Source organism: Malus sylvestris, chromosome 4 (genome assembly GCF_916048215.2).
Source record: "Malus sylvestris chromosome 4, drMalSylv7.2, whole genome shotgun sequence".
NCBI lineage: Eukaryota > Viridiplantae > Streptophyta > Magnoliopsida > Rosales > Rosaceae > Malus > Malus sylvestris.
The window spans coordinates 4174671-4190876 of record NC_062263.1 but is presented as its reverse complement, the minus strand read 5'-3'; the positions used below and the strand labels follow the sequence as shown (position 1 = coordinate 4190876).

The window sequence follows — 16206 nt, the reverse complement described above, 5'->3', positions numbered from 1 at the left end:
ACCAACAACTTCGCCTTGTCAATGGAGGTCAGCATGTGAGTTTCTAATCAAGGCACCGAAAAACCTGTCCACCTGTGGCAGTTATTTCAACTACGTACTCCTACCTTACTGTCTTCTATTTAAGAAGTTGAAATGACGTGACTGAGTGAGTGCTTCATAATTCATAATAAAAAAAATAAGAAGTTTTAACGAAAAATCTGCGTTTCTATTCATTTTGTACTTATCGTTAAAATTGAAAGTTTTCAAGTCATTTTCGTTAGTTTTCTTTATAAAATAGGAGTAGGATTATCCTCTTCTTTGTTTTCCTCCCCTTCTCTCCCTTTCTATTTGAACGGTCACGGTTAAATCACGTCAACATCTTATATTAATTTTTTATAGAAAAAAAAAGATAAAATAGAAAATATGAGACAAGGAAATGGAAAGAGGACGGGAAAGAATCTTAATCCTAAAAAATATAGGATGGTTTGTCATGAGCACAGTTTTAGAAATTCTTTCTTATTGCCGTTTAGGCCCTCCCTAGGAGTTATCTAGCTAGTCATTACTATGATTAATAAGGAGTTTTGAAAATTAAGAACAGGCGTCTGGACATTCGTTTAGGTCGTGACTATTATTTAAATAGAAAATAATAACTTTTATTTTGTATTTTATATTTTCAATAAGAAACTTGTTGAATATTTGGACAAACACTCATTTTATGTTTGTTCATCATGTTTTCAATATGTTCTAATACTTTATAATCTATATGTCATTTTATTTTGCAATTTTATATATCCTAAAACAATTATCTATATTTTTAAGTGTAAATAGACATTTAGTCATATAATATATAATAAACCTAATTAAAATAAAATAAAAATCATCTAGACCTCTTCTAGACTCCTAGGCACTAGAATCATGTCTGCCGTCTGACTAGCGTCTATTGCTTTTTAAAACCTAATTCATAAAAATATTAATTGCTACTAAAATAAATAAACGGTTCATTGTGCTCAACCTGCAAACATACGTTCATCGTGAGAATGTTTATCATTTCATTCTTTGAACAAGACAAAGCCTAGTTCTATTTGCTCTGTTGTTTATCATTTCTTTTCACTTGGAAGATGTACTCGCACAAGTCACAGATCTCAGTTGGTGCGTTGGTGAAAAAGGTGATATGCTTAAGTTGCTTTTGGGAGTTGTTAATTGGTGATTCAAAGTTTTTTTTTTTTTTGGAAAGCGATTCAAAGTTATTTTGGCATAAAAAATAGCATGTGGTTTTACTTTTAATCAACGGGGAGGAGAGTTCTTCTAGCATTAGAAAATGAAATCTCAGTTGAGCAATTCAATATTGTGTGACGACGTACTTTCTTGTTCATCTACTTGTGGATAAAAAGCTATGTTGCAACGGTTGGTTTGATATTGTTGTACTTTAAAAAAAAATTGATTCTGCTGTGATGTGAGAATAAATTGATTTTTACTGCTTCACGTTTTCAGCTTATTTTCACCAAAAATTGTGAAAATAAGTTGTTTTTAAGTGTTTACCAAATACATTTTTGAGCTCAACTTTTTTTATACCTATTTTTTATAAAAGCATATCAGTACCAAACCAGTACGTAATATCATAATCTGAATCATAATTTTATTAACCATCATTATAAAGATGTTATCTAGGAATATTCAATCTAATTCGAGAACGTTTAGTTGTTTGAAGATGTAGAACAAATCCTCTAGAATAGCCCCATAAACTTGTTGTGAAAATTAGATGATCAAAATTAACCTTATTAAGTCTCGAATTTTAGTATTCGTAAGTATATGAATCAGATGATAATATAACATTGAAGCACAGATATTGTCCCACAAAGATTGAATTGATTATAAAAATCTTACTAACTAAATTGAAACAAATTATAACTGAGAAGTTTTAACGAAAAAGATATGAGATTTTGAATTAAACTGAAATAAAGTAAAGCTAAAAATAATGCATGCAAATAATAAAATAAAGTAAACCACTTGTTGAAAGCCAAACTCATCATGAATCACAATATTACACAAATAAATAAAACTGTTAATTTTGTGTTAAACATAAATCACATGAGAACAAAAAGGCTCAAATCATAAATCCATAACGAAACAGAAAGTACGATATACACACGACTCTAATCGCATAACCTAATCATTGTCGCAATTCTAGGACTCCAAGTGAAATGAAGTAAATTCAACAAATTAAACAGCTCCGTTCTTAACAAATAGATCCAAAATGGATCCCAAAACATGTAATATTGTTAATCCACACATTAGCACTTGTTTACCTTTACAAACCATCTTATGTGGCATGGTGATATGGCATGCCAAGTCATTTAGTGAAATTAAGTGGGTTTTATTTATTTTTAATCTTCTGATTAAAACACAATTAATTACTCTTATATTTTGGAGTAAAATAACATTCCACCGAAAAATGATCTGCAAAGCTTGACCCAATTGGCAAGAAAGTCAAAAAGAAAAGAGCACCCTTAATTCTCGGCACCATTTGCTTTCTTTCCAACAGATTCTCTCTGGATATTTTGGCAAGAATCTTACGGATTTGTGAATCGTGTTGGTTCCTTATAATCATATAGTTTGTTTTTGTCAAGTATTGTTTGTGTTTAATTTTAAATAAAAATATTTAAAATAAATTTTAATTGCTCGATGTACGATAAATATACACGATTTACGAATTTTCAGAATCCTCGTAAAGAGGATCCGGATTCGCTTTCTTTTGCATTAACCGATCTTGAGTACAGAGAGGTTTAATTGTTTATTATCGTTGATATATAATACGATAGTATTATTTATACATTTATTTTTATTTTTTACATATTTTTATTAATTGTCATTAATTAATTTGATTCAACATTTGAAAATTAAAATGAACCTGTAAAAAGTAAAATAAGCACGCCGGATAGCACTAACCATATAATGTTACAATGATTCGAGACCTCAACTCCCATGTATTTCATCAATTCAAATTGTTTAATTTTTAGACATTTTTCTCAAATATCATATTACAAAAACTAATTAAATCGAAAACTGTATATATATGTGTGTAATAAAGAAGTGATTTTTCCAAGTTTTTGTTTTCCTTTGATTATCTCAATTATTGTTGTCTTTTAGAGCTCGTTTGAGAGATGTTTTTGAATGACTGAAAATGTTTTTAGAAAACATGTTCTTAGAATAAATTCTTCGTAAAAATATAAACTGATCCTGGAAAGCACTTAACGTGCTTTCTCCAAAAACCACATAACAGATTATTCTTTCATAAAACACTTCAAGTGCTTTTGAAACTCAAAATGTTTTTTTTAAAAGAACTTTCAGTCATTTAAAAATACTTCTAGAATGAGCCATTAATTTGTCGTTGATTTATTTAATCATATTCTTAAAAGAAATAAAGATTAATGGGATTAGTAGGATTTGGATCCTCTCCGGATCCCCTTCCTGGGTATTATAGGATCAACGAACGTAGACCGTGGATAAAAAATTGTACTTTTTATATTTTCAAAAATAAAGCAGCATCGTTTTGAGTGAAAAAAAAAATAAAATTATGACCGTACGATTTTTTATCAATGATCCGTGCGTGTTTGTTGACCACTTGGATCCCCATGGAGGGATTTCACGCCTCACAATCACAATTTGCATTCTGCAGTTCACTAAAAACAAAAAAAAAATATCATTAATTTTTTTTTCTTAATTTTGCAATTATTGCATAAGGACCAAAATTGAATTTAACCGATATTTTCTCATATTGATGTCCGAGACAGAGAAAAATCAAGCCTGGGGGGATTTCACGCCTCAACCTCCCCCTTGGCTACATTCTAAGTCAAAATTCCCCAATTCAATTTCGAATTAATTTTCAATTCGAATTGTTTTTTTTCATCAATTTTCTGGAAATTAATTGGTATTTACATTGTTTATATCATTTAAAATTCTAGAAATTTGATACGTAGTTGTTGTCGACTTTTGGCGTCTTGGATACTGTAGATCCCGATCGCAATCGCAAGCCCTTAATTGTGCCAAAGAGGTGGAATTTTCTGCGTTTTGAATTGGTATGCTTCCTTTTGTCTTTTGGGAATTTCGCTTCTTTTTTTGTGGAATTAAATTTTTTTTTTTCTGAATTCTGAACTGTAATCTGCTGAATTTTCATCTGGGTTGTTTTTTGAGGTACATTTGGGTTCGTAGTAATGCCATTAATGCTGCTTAGTTCAGCTGGATTTTTATTTTTTGAGCTTTAGAGGTTCTTGACAACACCATGAAATGGCATCCGACGTTTGAACACGAAAGTTTATGTGAATTTGAGATGTATTTGATCATGCAGGGCTGCTGAGTTTTCTGCAGTATTGGGGTTTAAATTACTTTTCCTTCAAAAATGGGGGTTATGTCGAGGCGGATTGTGCCCGCCTGCGGGAACCTCTGCTTCTTCTGTCCTTCAATGCGTGCGAGGTCAAGACAGCCTGTGAAACGCTACAAGAAGCTGCTTACTGATATCTTGCCTCGTAATCAGGTTAGTTATCAGCTTCTGTTGTGTGATCAAATTGTAAAAAAGATGGATACTTTCTGTTGCAGAAGAAGTTTGGGTTCACGTAGCAGTCGTGCAACTACTTGCGTATGGAGTGACTTTCTTAGTTACTCGGTGTTCGTTTTATGATATTTGACAATGTGATACTTTGGTGCTTGTAAAGTTAGACATATGGTCTTTAAATTTAGGTTTATGTTCAATCTAATCGTGCTAGTGTAATTACTGTTAAGCTTCATTTCTCCTGTTACTATTGCAGCCGTGACTGCTTTTAATAAGTTATTTTGTAGGTCCTAGTTGAGACTTTGAATAGTTTGAAGCTTTGTTGAGATACCTGGTAAATTGCTTATTCGCAAAACTATGTTTGGCAGGATGCTGAACCAAATGACAGGAAAATTGGGAAACTTTGTGATTATGCTATGAAGAACCCACTGCGAATTCCCAAGGTAATGCCTTCTTTATTTTTTTTAATGTTTTTCGAGGCAGAAGATTTTCTTTACTTACATTTTCTTTTTAGATAGTGTTGATATTGGATTTTGAATAGCTCTTTGATGAGTTTGGTGTAGAGTTCAAAGTTATTCCATGATTTTTTCTAATTCATACTGTTTTCCATCCAATAACAAATGTTGATTTTATTTTCTAGAGCTAGTTATATTTATGATAAGCTCGAATCTTTTCCAGATGTTAATTTTGGTTCATAAACTGTTTGAAATGGCACTAACCTCAGATGTGAAGACAATTTTTTGATTTTCAAAATTTCAACATTGGCCGATGTTAATTTTGTTTTGTGAACTGTTTGAAATGGCATTAACTCCAATATGAAGACAATTTGTCTGTTTTAAAATTCTGTTGTGATAGGAAAAATCATGTTTATGTCCAATTCTATAATTTTTCTTTAAGTGCATACCTATAAAAGAAATTCTTCCTATACTCCATCTCATGTGTTTCCATTTTCTCCCCACAGATCACTGATAGCTTGGAGCAACGATGTTACAAGGATTTGCGAAATGAGCACTTTGGATCTGTTACAGTGGTGCTATGCATTTATAGGAAGCTGTTATCTTCATGTAAGGAGCAAATGTAAGTCTGAAGTGGCTTAATCTTATAACAGGATTGGGATTTCAGCAAGGGAAGTTTTTAAATGATGAAAGATAACCTTTATTTCTTGAAATAGAACTGTTACCGTACACTCTGGGAAACTGTAGTTTTTGGTCAACAGCATCTGAGATCGGATGGGTTATTTTCCAACTTGGATTGATAGATCAATCAAATTGGTCTTACTGCTTTGCATTATCTAATAGAGCTAGAACAATGCGTGTTTGATTGCACTGTTCAATTTTTTTGTCCTTTAGCCCTTCATTGATTCTAACTTTCAGTCTATTCATTACCACTCGTGTTTTCTTGTGGTCCATTTTTTCATGTAGCAATTCAGTAAGTTTATTTGATGCAGAGTAATATCTACTTTTTCTGCATCAATATTGTTTCTGAGGGTTATAAAAAGGCCTACAAGGAATATGAACTTTCATAGAAGACTAAAAAAAAAAGGTCGTACCCAGTGCACAAGGCTCCCGCTTTACGCAGGGTCTGGGAGAGGTGAATGTCGGCTAGCCTTACCCCCATTTTATGGAGAGGCTGCTCCCAAGATGAACTTTCATAGAAGACTGATAAGCGAATATTGAATTAGCGTGGTTTTTTGGGCTGTGGTTATATGTACATGTTACACTTCATTCTCTGAGCCTCAGGACTCTGTTGGTTAATTTGGCATCTGCACTTACATCTTTTCTAGAAGATTACAAAGCATCATATAGCTCTTCTAAATGCAGATATTTAATTAGTGTGGTGCCCTTACCTGTAGATGTATGTACATCGTTGTTGCCCTAAACCTTCTGAGTGTTTAGGACTTCTGTTGCGACAAAATGCACTATGTATTAGTTTCCGAAACCCCATGTGGATTCTTTTCAGTACCATGTTTGTGATTTAGCTTATGCATCAAGAAGGAAGGCATCACTCATAAGCTTGTCCTGATATTTATATTTTTATTGTGTAACTAAAAAGGGCCATGTATCTTAACATTGTGTGTTCTAATATGCTTGGTTTTTTATGACATTCACCTTTGCTCTTCAATGGTTACAGGCCACTATTTGCCAGTAGTTTACTAGGAATTGTCCGGATTCTTTTGGAACAAACTCGACATGATGAAATGCGGATTCTGGGTTGCAATACTCTCGTCGACTTTATACAAAGCCAGGTAAATGATAAATACAAAAAGTTTGCAACATTGTATGCTGAGTTATATAGGCTCTAGGTTTAGCTTATGTATGCCATACCAATATACCATTGATCCTGCTCTACTTTTCCCATTGGTTGATTGAAACTGACGTATGGAAATATATGTAGACTGACAGTACGCACATGTTCAGCCTAGAGGGCCTTATTCCTAAACTTTGTCAAATGGCTCAAGAAGTGGGAGATAATGAAAGAGCTCTACGATTACGTTCATCTGGACTGCAATCTCTGGCTTTTATGGTACATTCTTTTTTTTCTAGCCCAGCTTTAGTGGAATTGCGAAGTCTTGTATACATGCATGCATGTTTACATTCAGATTGGATATTCTATTATTTTATCTCGAATCACAATCACTCGAAAAGTACCCAAACATTTGTATAAATGTGACATTTATACATCCAGACTGAAATTCATGTTTATACATCCAGACTGAAATTCATGACATTAGTAGTTATGTTTTCATGTCAACTCTCTTTACATTTACTTTTTATTTTAAAAGTACATAAATCTCATCCTGTGATTTTCACTTTTCCCTTATTCTCTGTTGTTATTGTTGAAGTATACTGTAATAATTAGCTTTCAAACAAAGTTAGATTTCCTAGTTTGTCTAGAGGGTGATTTGGTTGTCCTATTATCATTAAGGTTGTACTATATTTAAAACTTTTTAGATTTATGCCTAATTATTCTCACTTTGATGAGAGTAGACTGCTTGCATATTTTATTATTTGTTTTACTAATTCCTCCGATTATTGTGGGCTTTTTATATATGTATTATTTGATATTTTGACTTGCCAGTTATCATCTTCTTTTTTTCATCAACCGTATTTTTTTTCCTTCGGTTTAGTGTCAACTTTGGTTAATTGCCTTAGAAAGCCTATTACATTATATCATACATTATGATTTCTCCTCTCTTTATACTGCATTATTTTTTTTTGCAGGTGTGGTTCATGGGTGAGCACTCTCATATTTCAATGGACTTTGACACTGTGAGTAGGCTGAACCTTGTGTGGCTCTTGTTATTTTTATTTTTGACTTAAGCAACAAGTGAGAGCTTGGCTACTGTGAAGAGTAATAATTTTCTAATTAATCGCTACGCTCTATGAAGTATAATCAATATTGAAACATGTCCACTGCGTTCAATTGACTTTTTTTATGAATTTGTAACTTTTCCTGTTCTGGAATAGATCATATCAGTGACTTTGGAAAACTATGCGGATATCTATACTAAGCCTGTAAGTCTGAAGGAAGACAGACGATATTCTGAGTCTCAGGACCAGTGGGTTAATGGAGTGCTAAAAGCAGAAGTTCATGATTCATCTTTTCCTGTTATTAGTCAGAAGGTTACTTCACTACCAAGTCTGGAAAACCCTGATTTGGATCCCACAATGTTAGTTCTTTTTTTCTTGTAGTTTCTTTTATTTGGTGCTAGGAAACAGTAAATGTTGTCTTAACATTATTTGATTTATGTGCCATTGTCTCAGTGATACCAACAAGAGCCCCTCTTACTGGTCTAGGGTTTGCTTGCGTAACATAGCAAAATTGGCAAAGGAAGCTACTACAGTGCGTCGAGTGCTTGAGCCGCTTTTTCAAAGTTTTGATGCTGAGAACCATTGGTCCCCAGAAAAACCACTTGCCTATAATGTTTTAATGTATATGCAGTCACTTTTAGAGGAATCAGGTTTGAAATTTTTTGCATCCTCATGTTTTCCCCCCCTGTAACAATCCTTTTGTTGATGTAAATATTTGTTGTTTGCTTGAAAACCAGGAGATAATTCCCATCTGTTATTACATATATTGGTCAAGCACTTGGATCATAAGAATGTTGTCAAACAACCTCGCCTACAAACTGATATTGTTAATGTCACCACACAAATAGCACAAGGTGCAAAGCAGCAGGCGTCGGTTGCGATTACTGGTGCAATATCTGATCTGATTAAACATTTACGAAAATGCCTGCAAATTCAAGCTGCTGTATCAAGCCCTAGGAGTTTAGATAAAGGGAACCCAGATCTCCGATCGGCACTTGAAAGATGCATCTCGCAGTTATCAAATAAGGTTGGTCTTTTTCAAGCCTAGATTTTAAATTGAGTATTACAGAATTTTATGAATATTTTGTAATAATCTTCATGGATACTGAAATGAATGGTTTGAAGAAATTTCTTGAGGTATGTTTTTTATTGTTGTTTGTTCGCTTTCTCTCTCTCTCAGTGATCAAATGGTGATAGTAGGTTACACAATGAAGTTGTGGCTTCAACATTTTAATACCATGGCATTTTAGTCTGTTCAATTGGTGAGCAGTTTTAAGAATGGTAAAAGAACTTATTATGATGATGTGAAAAGAGAAGATTATCCTATTGTGAAGTGTCTTTTGGTCATATTGAGTGTGTCCTTCGCAGAATTTTAAAAAGTTAGTTCTTTGTAGTTTAACCTGAAATTTCTTTCGTTTGGGTGATTTGAAAGGAAGGGAAGAATTAATCCTTCCCTTCTACTGTTTGGTCGAGAAAAATTGGGAGAGGAGCGATCTTGTTGGGTTTGACATATGTGCATTTTCTAATCCTCCCCAAGCTGAGGGATTTAAGAAAGACAAACCATATTCTAAGTCTCAGGACAACTGTACCAAGGACGGTTAGAGAAAAGGCTCACGATTTATCTCTGCAGGTTTAGCTTTTTGGTAACATTGTGGAATTATCAAACCTAATGTTGATTCAGAAAAAAATAATAAAGAATTGGATCAGAGAATTGTACCTGGACTCAGTGATCTTCCTAGACTTTCAATTTTTCTGCCAAATACAATAGTTACGAACTGTCTTAGCTTCTATATGAAAGAAGATAGGCACCTGCACAAGGCACTCCGATGCTCAAGTAGTGTTTACAAGTGAGATTTTAGTGATTATAAGGTTCTGTGTTGCATACCTACATTTTTGTATTCAATTCCTATATGAAGGATTGCCGAGTATCTTGGTGCCGCGTCCCCATGATCCCATTTCTAAGCTCATGGATCCTAAAAATTCTTGGCTGGTTTTGGTTCTGATAGAATATTTTTTGGAAGTATAACTGTACAAGGGGGGAGGAAGTTTGTGTTTAACAATTTTTTTGGGACAAAGTTTGCTTTTGGTCATCTTATGGGCTCTTGTTTCCTGACTGGTCTTTTTGTGCTATTTATTCGGATCGTAATGCTGTCATTTTGCAATTTTGTTTAATTGTTTTGCTGTCATGTTTTTGTCTTAGTTTAGATGTAGGAAAGTGCGTCAGTTTTGGCGCTACAATACAAAACAAAACATAAACATGGAAATTAAACAGATTTTAGTAGGTTACTGCTCATGTCAAGTATGTTGTTACTTTTTATGTGGTGCATTCATTATACTTTTTTCCCTTTACTTCTCGGACCATTTTCTGTGTGTTACACTAGTAATGCTGTTTCTGGTTCACAGGTTGGAGATGTGGGACCCATACTTGATATGATGGCTGTGGTGCTAGAGAATATTTCAACTATTACTGCTGTTGCTAGGGCGACAATCTCTGCTGTTTATCTAACTGCAAAGATAGTCTCTACTGTTCCTAATGTATCATATCACAAGAAGGCAAGGCCACTCTTTTAAATTGCGCTGGACTACTTTATATCATCATGTTGAACTATCTAAGTGTTGTTATAACCTGTTCAGGCTTTTCCTGATGCTCTATTTCACCAATTACTCCTAGCAATGGCCCACCCAGACCATGAAACACGAGTTGGAGCACACAGCATTTTCTCTATGGTGCTTATGCCTTCCCTACTTGCTCCTTGGTTAGAGCAGAAAATGAACCCTCTGCAAGCTGTTTCTGCATCTGTTAGTACATTGCAGAAGGTAAAGGAGGGAAGTTTCTCCCTTCAGGGTGAAGAGAAAGATGCAGTAGTACCTTTGAATGGAGAACTGAGGGAAGAAGGAAGTCAAATATCATCAGATGTCTATGAGAAACAATCTGGTCAATCTCAAAACTTCAAGAGTGCTATGACTTGTGGAAGAACAGTATGAGATCTCAAACTCATTATTTCAGTTTTAGTTGTTAAGAGCTGTAAATTCAGTGTTTTAATTTAAGTATTTAAATAAATCTAATCAAATGTCTTTTCTGAAATCTTACAGGATCTAACATCCCTTCGGTTAAGTAGTCACCAAGTGAGTCTTTTGCTTTCATCAATCTGGGTTCAGGCAACATCTGCAGAGAATACCCCTGAGAACTTTGAGGCAATGGCCCACACTTATAACGTCGCGTTACTGTTTACCCGATCAAAGGTGAGATTTTGCCTATAAGTCAATACCGTTTCTCTATCTTTTTAGCTGGTGCACATCTTGATCGGCATAACCCAGCTTTGTTTTATCTTTGTTATGTTCGCAACCTGAGAATATCCAAGTTGACCCACCAAACTTTTTTACACTTAGAAATCCAACTTTTCCCTTCCTAGTGACTTTACAATTAGAAAGTACCATGGAGTGATTTTGGAGAGAGTTCTACAGGGAAGCTGTAAAGTGGATTTGAGGTTTTCACCTAATTTTAACCTGATGTCGCTGATAGACTGAAAATTCTTCAAATTTTACCCTTTGGCATTTCTTAACTCTCAATGATGATTTCTTTTGCTTTTGGTCTTGCCAGGCCTCCAGTCACGTGGCTTTAGTAAGATGTTTCCAGCTGGCATTTTCTATTAGAACTATTTCCTTGGATGTAGATGGTAAGTCAGATTTATCATTATCTGATAACAAATTATTCAGTGCTTATGGATCATAATGGTAACACTATAAAATGCAAGCAGGTTGAATCATAATGGTAAAACTATAAAATGCAATTAGGTTGAACTTGTGTGTTGATACACTCTTGAATCACCCTATCCTTTTCCTGGTCCCGACTAGTCAGATTGGTTTTGTGCTAGAGCCTAGAGTACATCCTCGTTTTAGTTTATTAGTTTTGAGTTTCTTCCTTTGTGATTAGAACAATTGAGTTTAAGGTTAGTTCATTACAAAGGGTTTGTACCAATTCGGTGTTTACCAAGAAATACATCTGCTCAATGCATGGCTGGTAAATCGAAGGGTAATGATTCTAGGCAAGTTGTATTCTTTAAATAAGTAACGTGACTTTTGAGGGATAAGAAAAAGTGCATCACTTATTTGTTTGCCTAACTTTATCCTTCCGTGATTCATAAATTTCCATCGATGAGAATCTTATTGCAAATTGAAATCTAATAATATTTGATTTTATCAAAAAATTAAGATATCAGGATATGGTACAGCCCTTCACATGTAGGTGCCAATACTCCATAGTTGGGCCTAACATGTGCAGTTTCAAACAAGATGTGAGGTTTTGAAGTTCAAACATGGGATTTCCTTTGGTGCTATTATTGGCACTTCAAAAATCTCATTGTCCACTATTCACAAGTATATTGTTTCTTTCTACATATAGAAAGTTTGGAGTGGACAATGAGATTTCTGGAGTGCCAATAACAGCTCCCTTTCCTTTTTCAACAGCAGCTAATAGGTTGTGGTGAACTTTGTCTTGTTTCACCCAAAAAAAAAACAAAAAAAAAAAAAAAAAAAAAAAACCTTCTAAATTATTTGTTGGTGAAAAATATTCTAATATGTTCTTTGTGCATGCTGACTGAAGGTGGTTTGGACCCATCTCGTAGAAGGTCTCTCTTTACCCTGGCCTCGTACATGCTTATATTTTCAGCCCGGGCTGGTGACCTCCCAGAGCTAATTCCAATTTTCAAAGCATCTATGACAGATAGAATGGTTAATTTCTAGATCTTAACTCTCAGACTATGCCCTTTCATTTTAACATAATTAGTTGATATACATGTATCATGTATGTATCCTTTTCGAGCTTGACGTTTTGTCAATTTTTTGAATTTTTTAAAATTTACAGGTTGATCCCGGTCTTCAGTTAGTTGATGGTATCTGGCTGCAGGCAGTTTCTATTGAATCTGATAAGGAGAGGATATCTTATGGATCATTGCGGGAAGATGAAGTGGCTGCATTGAAGTCTCTGTCAGCAGTTGAATTAGATGACCAGCTACTAAGAGAAACTGTGATATCCCACTTCATGATTAAATTTGCAAAATTGTCAGAGGTGATATTCTTGTTTTCTAATATAATCTCCAAAGAAATGCTTTTAGCGCAACTAGCTAATTGTTGGCTTCATGAAATGTTTAACAAAGTAACAGAAATTGTGATCCCTACGTCAGGACCCCCATAATGCAGTTTATATCATCAAGATATAGTTGTTTTTCCTAGTGAAGCATTTGGTTAAGGATAAATTATCCATGGTTTGACCAGATATTCATAATCATACCCTTCACCCTTAAATTGTTAATAATTTAAATACAATACTAACTTTCTTAGAATTACTTCATATTTGTCTCTCTAATACATTTACACTCCCCATGAATGGATGCAGCCCTAGCTTTTTCATTGTATTAACATTTTGTTTTAACTCTCTTCTCTCAAAGGTTGAGTTGTCTAGCATCAAGAAGGAACTCTTACAAGGATTTTCACCTGATGATTCATTTCCTTTAGGAGCTCCGCTATTCATGGAGACACCACGACCGTGTTCTCCTCTTGCCCAGATAGATTTTCCTGAATTTGATGAGGTTCAGTTTCATCTGTTTGTATCTCTATATTCATCTCTAGCATTCAAATACGTTGCATGACAGAGGGGGTTTTCTCTCAGGTGATGCCTCCAGGTTCATTGACAGATGATGAAGCCTACCCTGAACCAAGTGGAAGTCAGTCAGACCGCAAATCATCACTCTCCATCAATACACTTGACATTCTAAGCGTTAATCAGCTCCTGGATTCAGTAAGACAAGATTCTTGTTTATTATCTTTCACCTATGAAATTTATGTTTAGGCCATGCTATGCTGTATGTTTAGTGGCAAAGAGCAAGATAAAGGTCGTACCCAGTGCACAAGGCTCCCGCTTTACGCAGGGTCTGGGAGAGGTGAATGTCGGCGAGCCTTACCCCCATTTATGGAGAGGCTGCTCCCAAGTCTCGAACCCGAGACCTACCGCTCATGGGCGAAGGCACTTGCCATCGCACCAAGTGCGACCTCTGGCAAAGAGCAAGATAATTGACTTTAAGTTGGTGCAGTCGTTTTGTTGTCCTCCCCCCTCTCTTCAATTTGTTAGAAAGAGTTTGAGAAAATGGACACAGATTGCAAATTGCATTCTGTGCAATTTTTCTGACGAATTGGGGAAGTTTGGGACAAGGGAACAACAAAACAAATCAGCTCTTTCCAAAATCTGATTGAGTATATTCTCACCTGATAAAGTTTTGAAAATTAGCTAGAATTAACAGCATGATCTTTATGCTGGAAAACACTTAAGGGGTACACTTACGATCTATAACAATATTGGCTTGTCTGACTACCAGGTTCTGGAAACAGCACGAGAAGTTGCAAGCAACCCAGTTTCCACAACACCGATACCTTATGACCAAATGAAGAGTCAATGTGAAGCCCTTGTAACAGGTAAACAACAGAAGATGGCAGTTCTTCATAGTTTCAAGCAAGCAGACACCATGGCGATAGTCCTCTCCAGTGAAAGTGAAAATACATGCCACACGTTATCAACCACGGTTAGTAAATATGTCATTATGATTTTAATTTGTTACTGAACTTATTAACCAGCTAATATATTTCAGATCTAACTCCGTATATTCACCTTTCCTCTAAAAAAGAAAATTATTACGAATATTCCTCATGAGGTTTAAAAGAGTTAATTATTGCATTGATGACTATGGTGATGACGATAACAGCAATATGACAGCCATGATACTTAGACCTTCCCTCAAGCTGACTTCTACTGAGGTTATGATTTCAGCATCACAGATTTTGATGTGTAAAAATAATGGCTCGGTTTCAAAATGTCTTTTCCCTATCTGAATGTGACTTGTACTCGTATCACATGGCAAGGAGTAACTCATGTCCTTATTGGAACTATAATAATAATGTGCCTTAAATTGGACAGTGATATATACGGTGGTCTACAGTCGATAGATATGCAAATGTGTAATAGAATAAAGCTGAATGATAGACGGGAACTAACACACTTTTGAATTGTTCTTTCTCTGGGTCTGGTTTGTTTTGTTCGGTATGTTGTGCTCTCCTTTCTTCTGTTTTGGTTTCTTGTGACTCTTTGGGTTTCTTTCAGGCGACGGAATTTTCAGAAGGGGATCTAAAGTTGACAAACAATGATCAAATTCGAGTACAAAATCAACTTCTCCTCTGCTCGCGTGAGTATGGACAGCATTCTTTCAAACTACCGCCTTCAAGTCCCTATGACAAATTCTTGAAAGCTGCCGGATGCTAATGTCACTAGACGTATCGTATTTCTGTATGTAACTGTAGTACATTGTCCCTTATTATCTTTATGTTCCTCGTGAAAAGTCGGGTATTTGTTCATTCTTTAGCATCAATTAAATCAATATTAAGTTTTGTATCGAAGCTCGCTACCTTTCATGTTCAAATGTAAGAAATGAGCGGTGAGGGACGTGTTGGTGGAAAAGGGAGTTTTCTTTCACAAGACAGTATTATGTTGTGTAATTTGAGGCCATATTTGTTAATGTGTATGTCGATCTCCATCCAGTTTGGTTTATAAATTTGGACAATCTTGTGTGTAAATTGTTTTGTGAAACGTTGTTCAAATATTTTTTATATAAAACAATTTACAGCTTGCCCTCCCCTGACGGAGCCAACCCTCCCGGGATGCCGGAAACTGGTCTTCAACGCCGGCAATTGGCATCTGATGTTGAAATAGGCCTTTGATGCCAGCAATCCTCCCAACGGTCCTCCGCATACAGAAACTCTCGCACATAATTTTCAATACCTATCCCCCATGAGATGTGATCCAACAAAGTGGAGACTTCGTGCCGTTAGGTACTGTTTGGTACGTGGGACGGAACGGAGTGGGACGAGGCGTTCTGTCCCACGTTTGGTGCGCCTAAAACGGGTGGAACATGTTCCACGGGACGAGTTTTGGGTGAATTTTCGTTCCGCCTCACCTCCTGAAACGACTCGTTCCACATCTGTGGAACACTATTATAACCTCTCCGTCACCTTCTTCTTCCTTGTTTCTATTTGAGGGCATCTTTGCTCCCTCTTCATTCCATCATGTCCTGTCCTGTCCCATTCCATTCTGTCCCTTCCCGTCTGCATACCAAACGATACCTTAGTGTCATAGAACAAACAAAATATTTAATGTTATTTGAAAATATGTAGCTTTGATTTTCTCAAGAGGATGTTCTTATTGAATGGTCAAACAACATATAGCCACTATGGGAATGGATGCCTTCCAGTTTGAATTGGTTTTACCCTCAAGCACAAGAACAACTTACATAGAACAGATTTATTGTTACCGTGGCATATGATGTC

The 16206-nt window shown here is 35.4% G+C and overlaps 1 protein-coding gene across 2 annotated transcripts; it reads left to right on the top strand.

Annotated features, from left to right (window-relative positions):
- Positions 1–3743: 3743 nt before the first annotated feature.
- Positions 3744–15456, top strand: LOC126619287 (protein SEMI-ROLLED LEAF 2). Of its 2 annotated transcripts, none has more exons than XM_050287608.1 (20): positions 3744–4055; positions 4345–4510; positions 4894–4968; positions 5487–5602; positions 6656–6770; positions 6920–7048; positions 7747–7794; positions 7993–8195; positions 8290–8486; positions 8574–8863; positions 10240–10389; positions 10471–10815; positions 10930–11079; positions 11438–11513; positions 12440–12567; positions 12701–12904; positions 13284–13424; positions 13505–13633; positions 14208–14411; positions 14987–15456. In XM_050287608.1, the coding sequence occupies exons 2-20, from the start codon at positions 4376–4378 to the stop codon at positions 15143–15145; spliced, it is 2994 nt and encodes a 997-aa protein (XP_050143565.1). In that variant the 5' UTR covers positions 3744–4055; positions 4345–4375; the 3' UTR covers positions 15146–15456. The 2 variants fall into 2 exon arrangements, with proteins under 2 accessions (XP_050143565.1, XP_050143564.1); XM_050287607.1 differs by having other exon boundaries at positions 4325–4510.
- Positions 15457–16206: the final 750 nt, after the last annotated feature.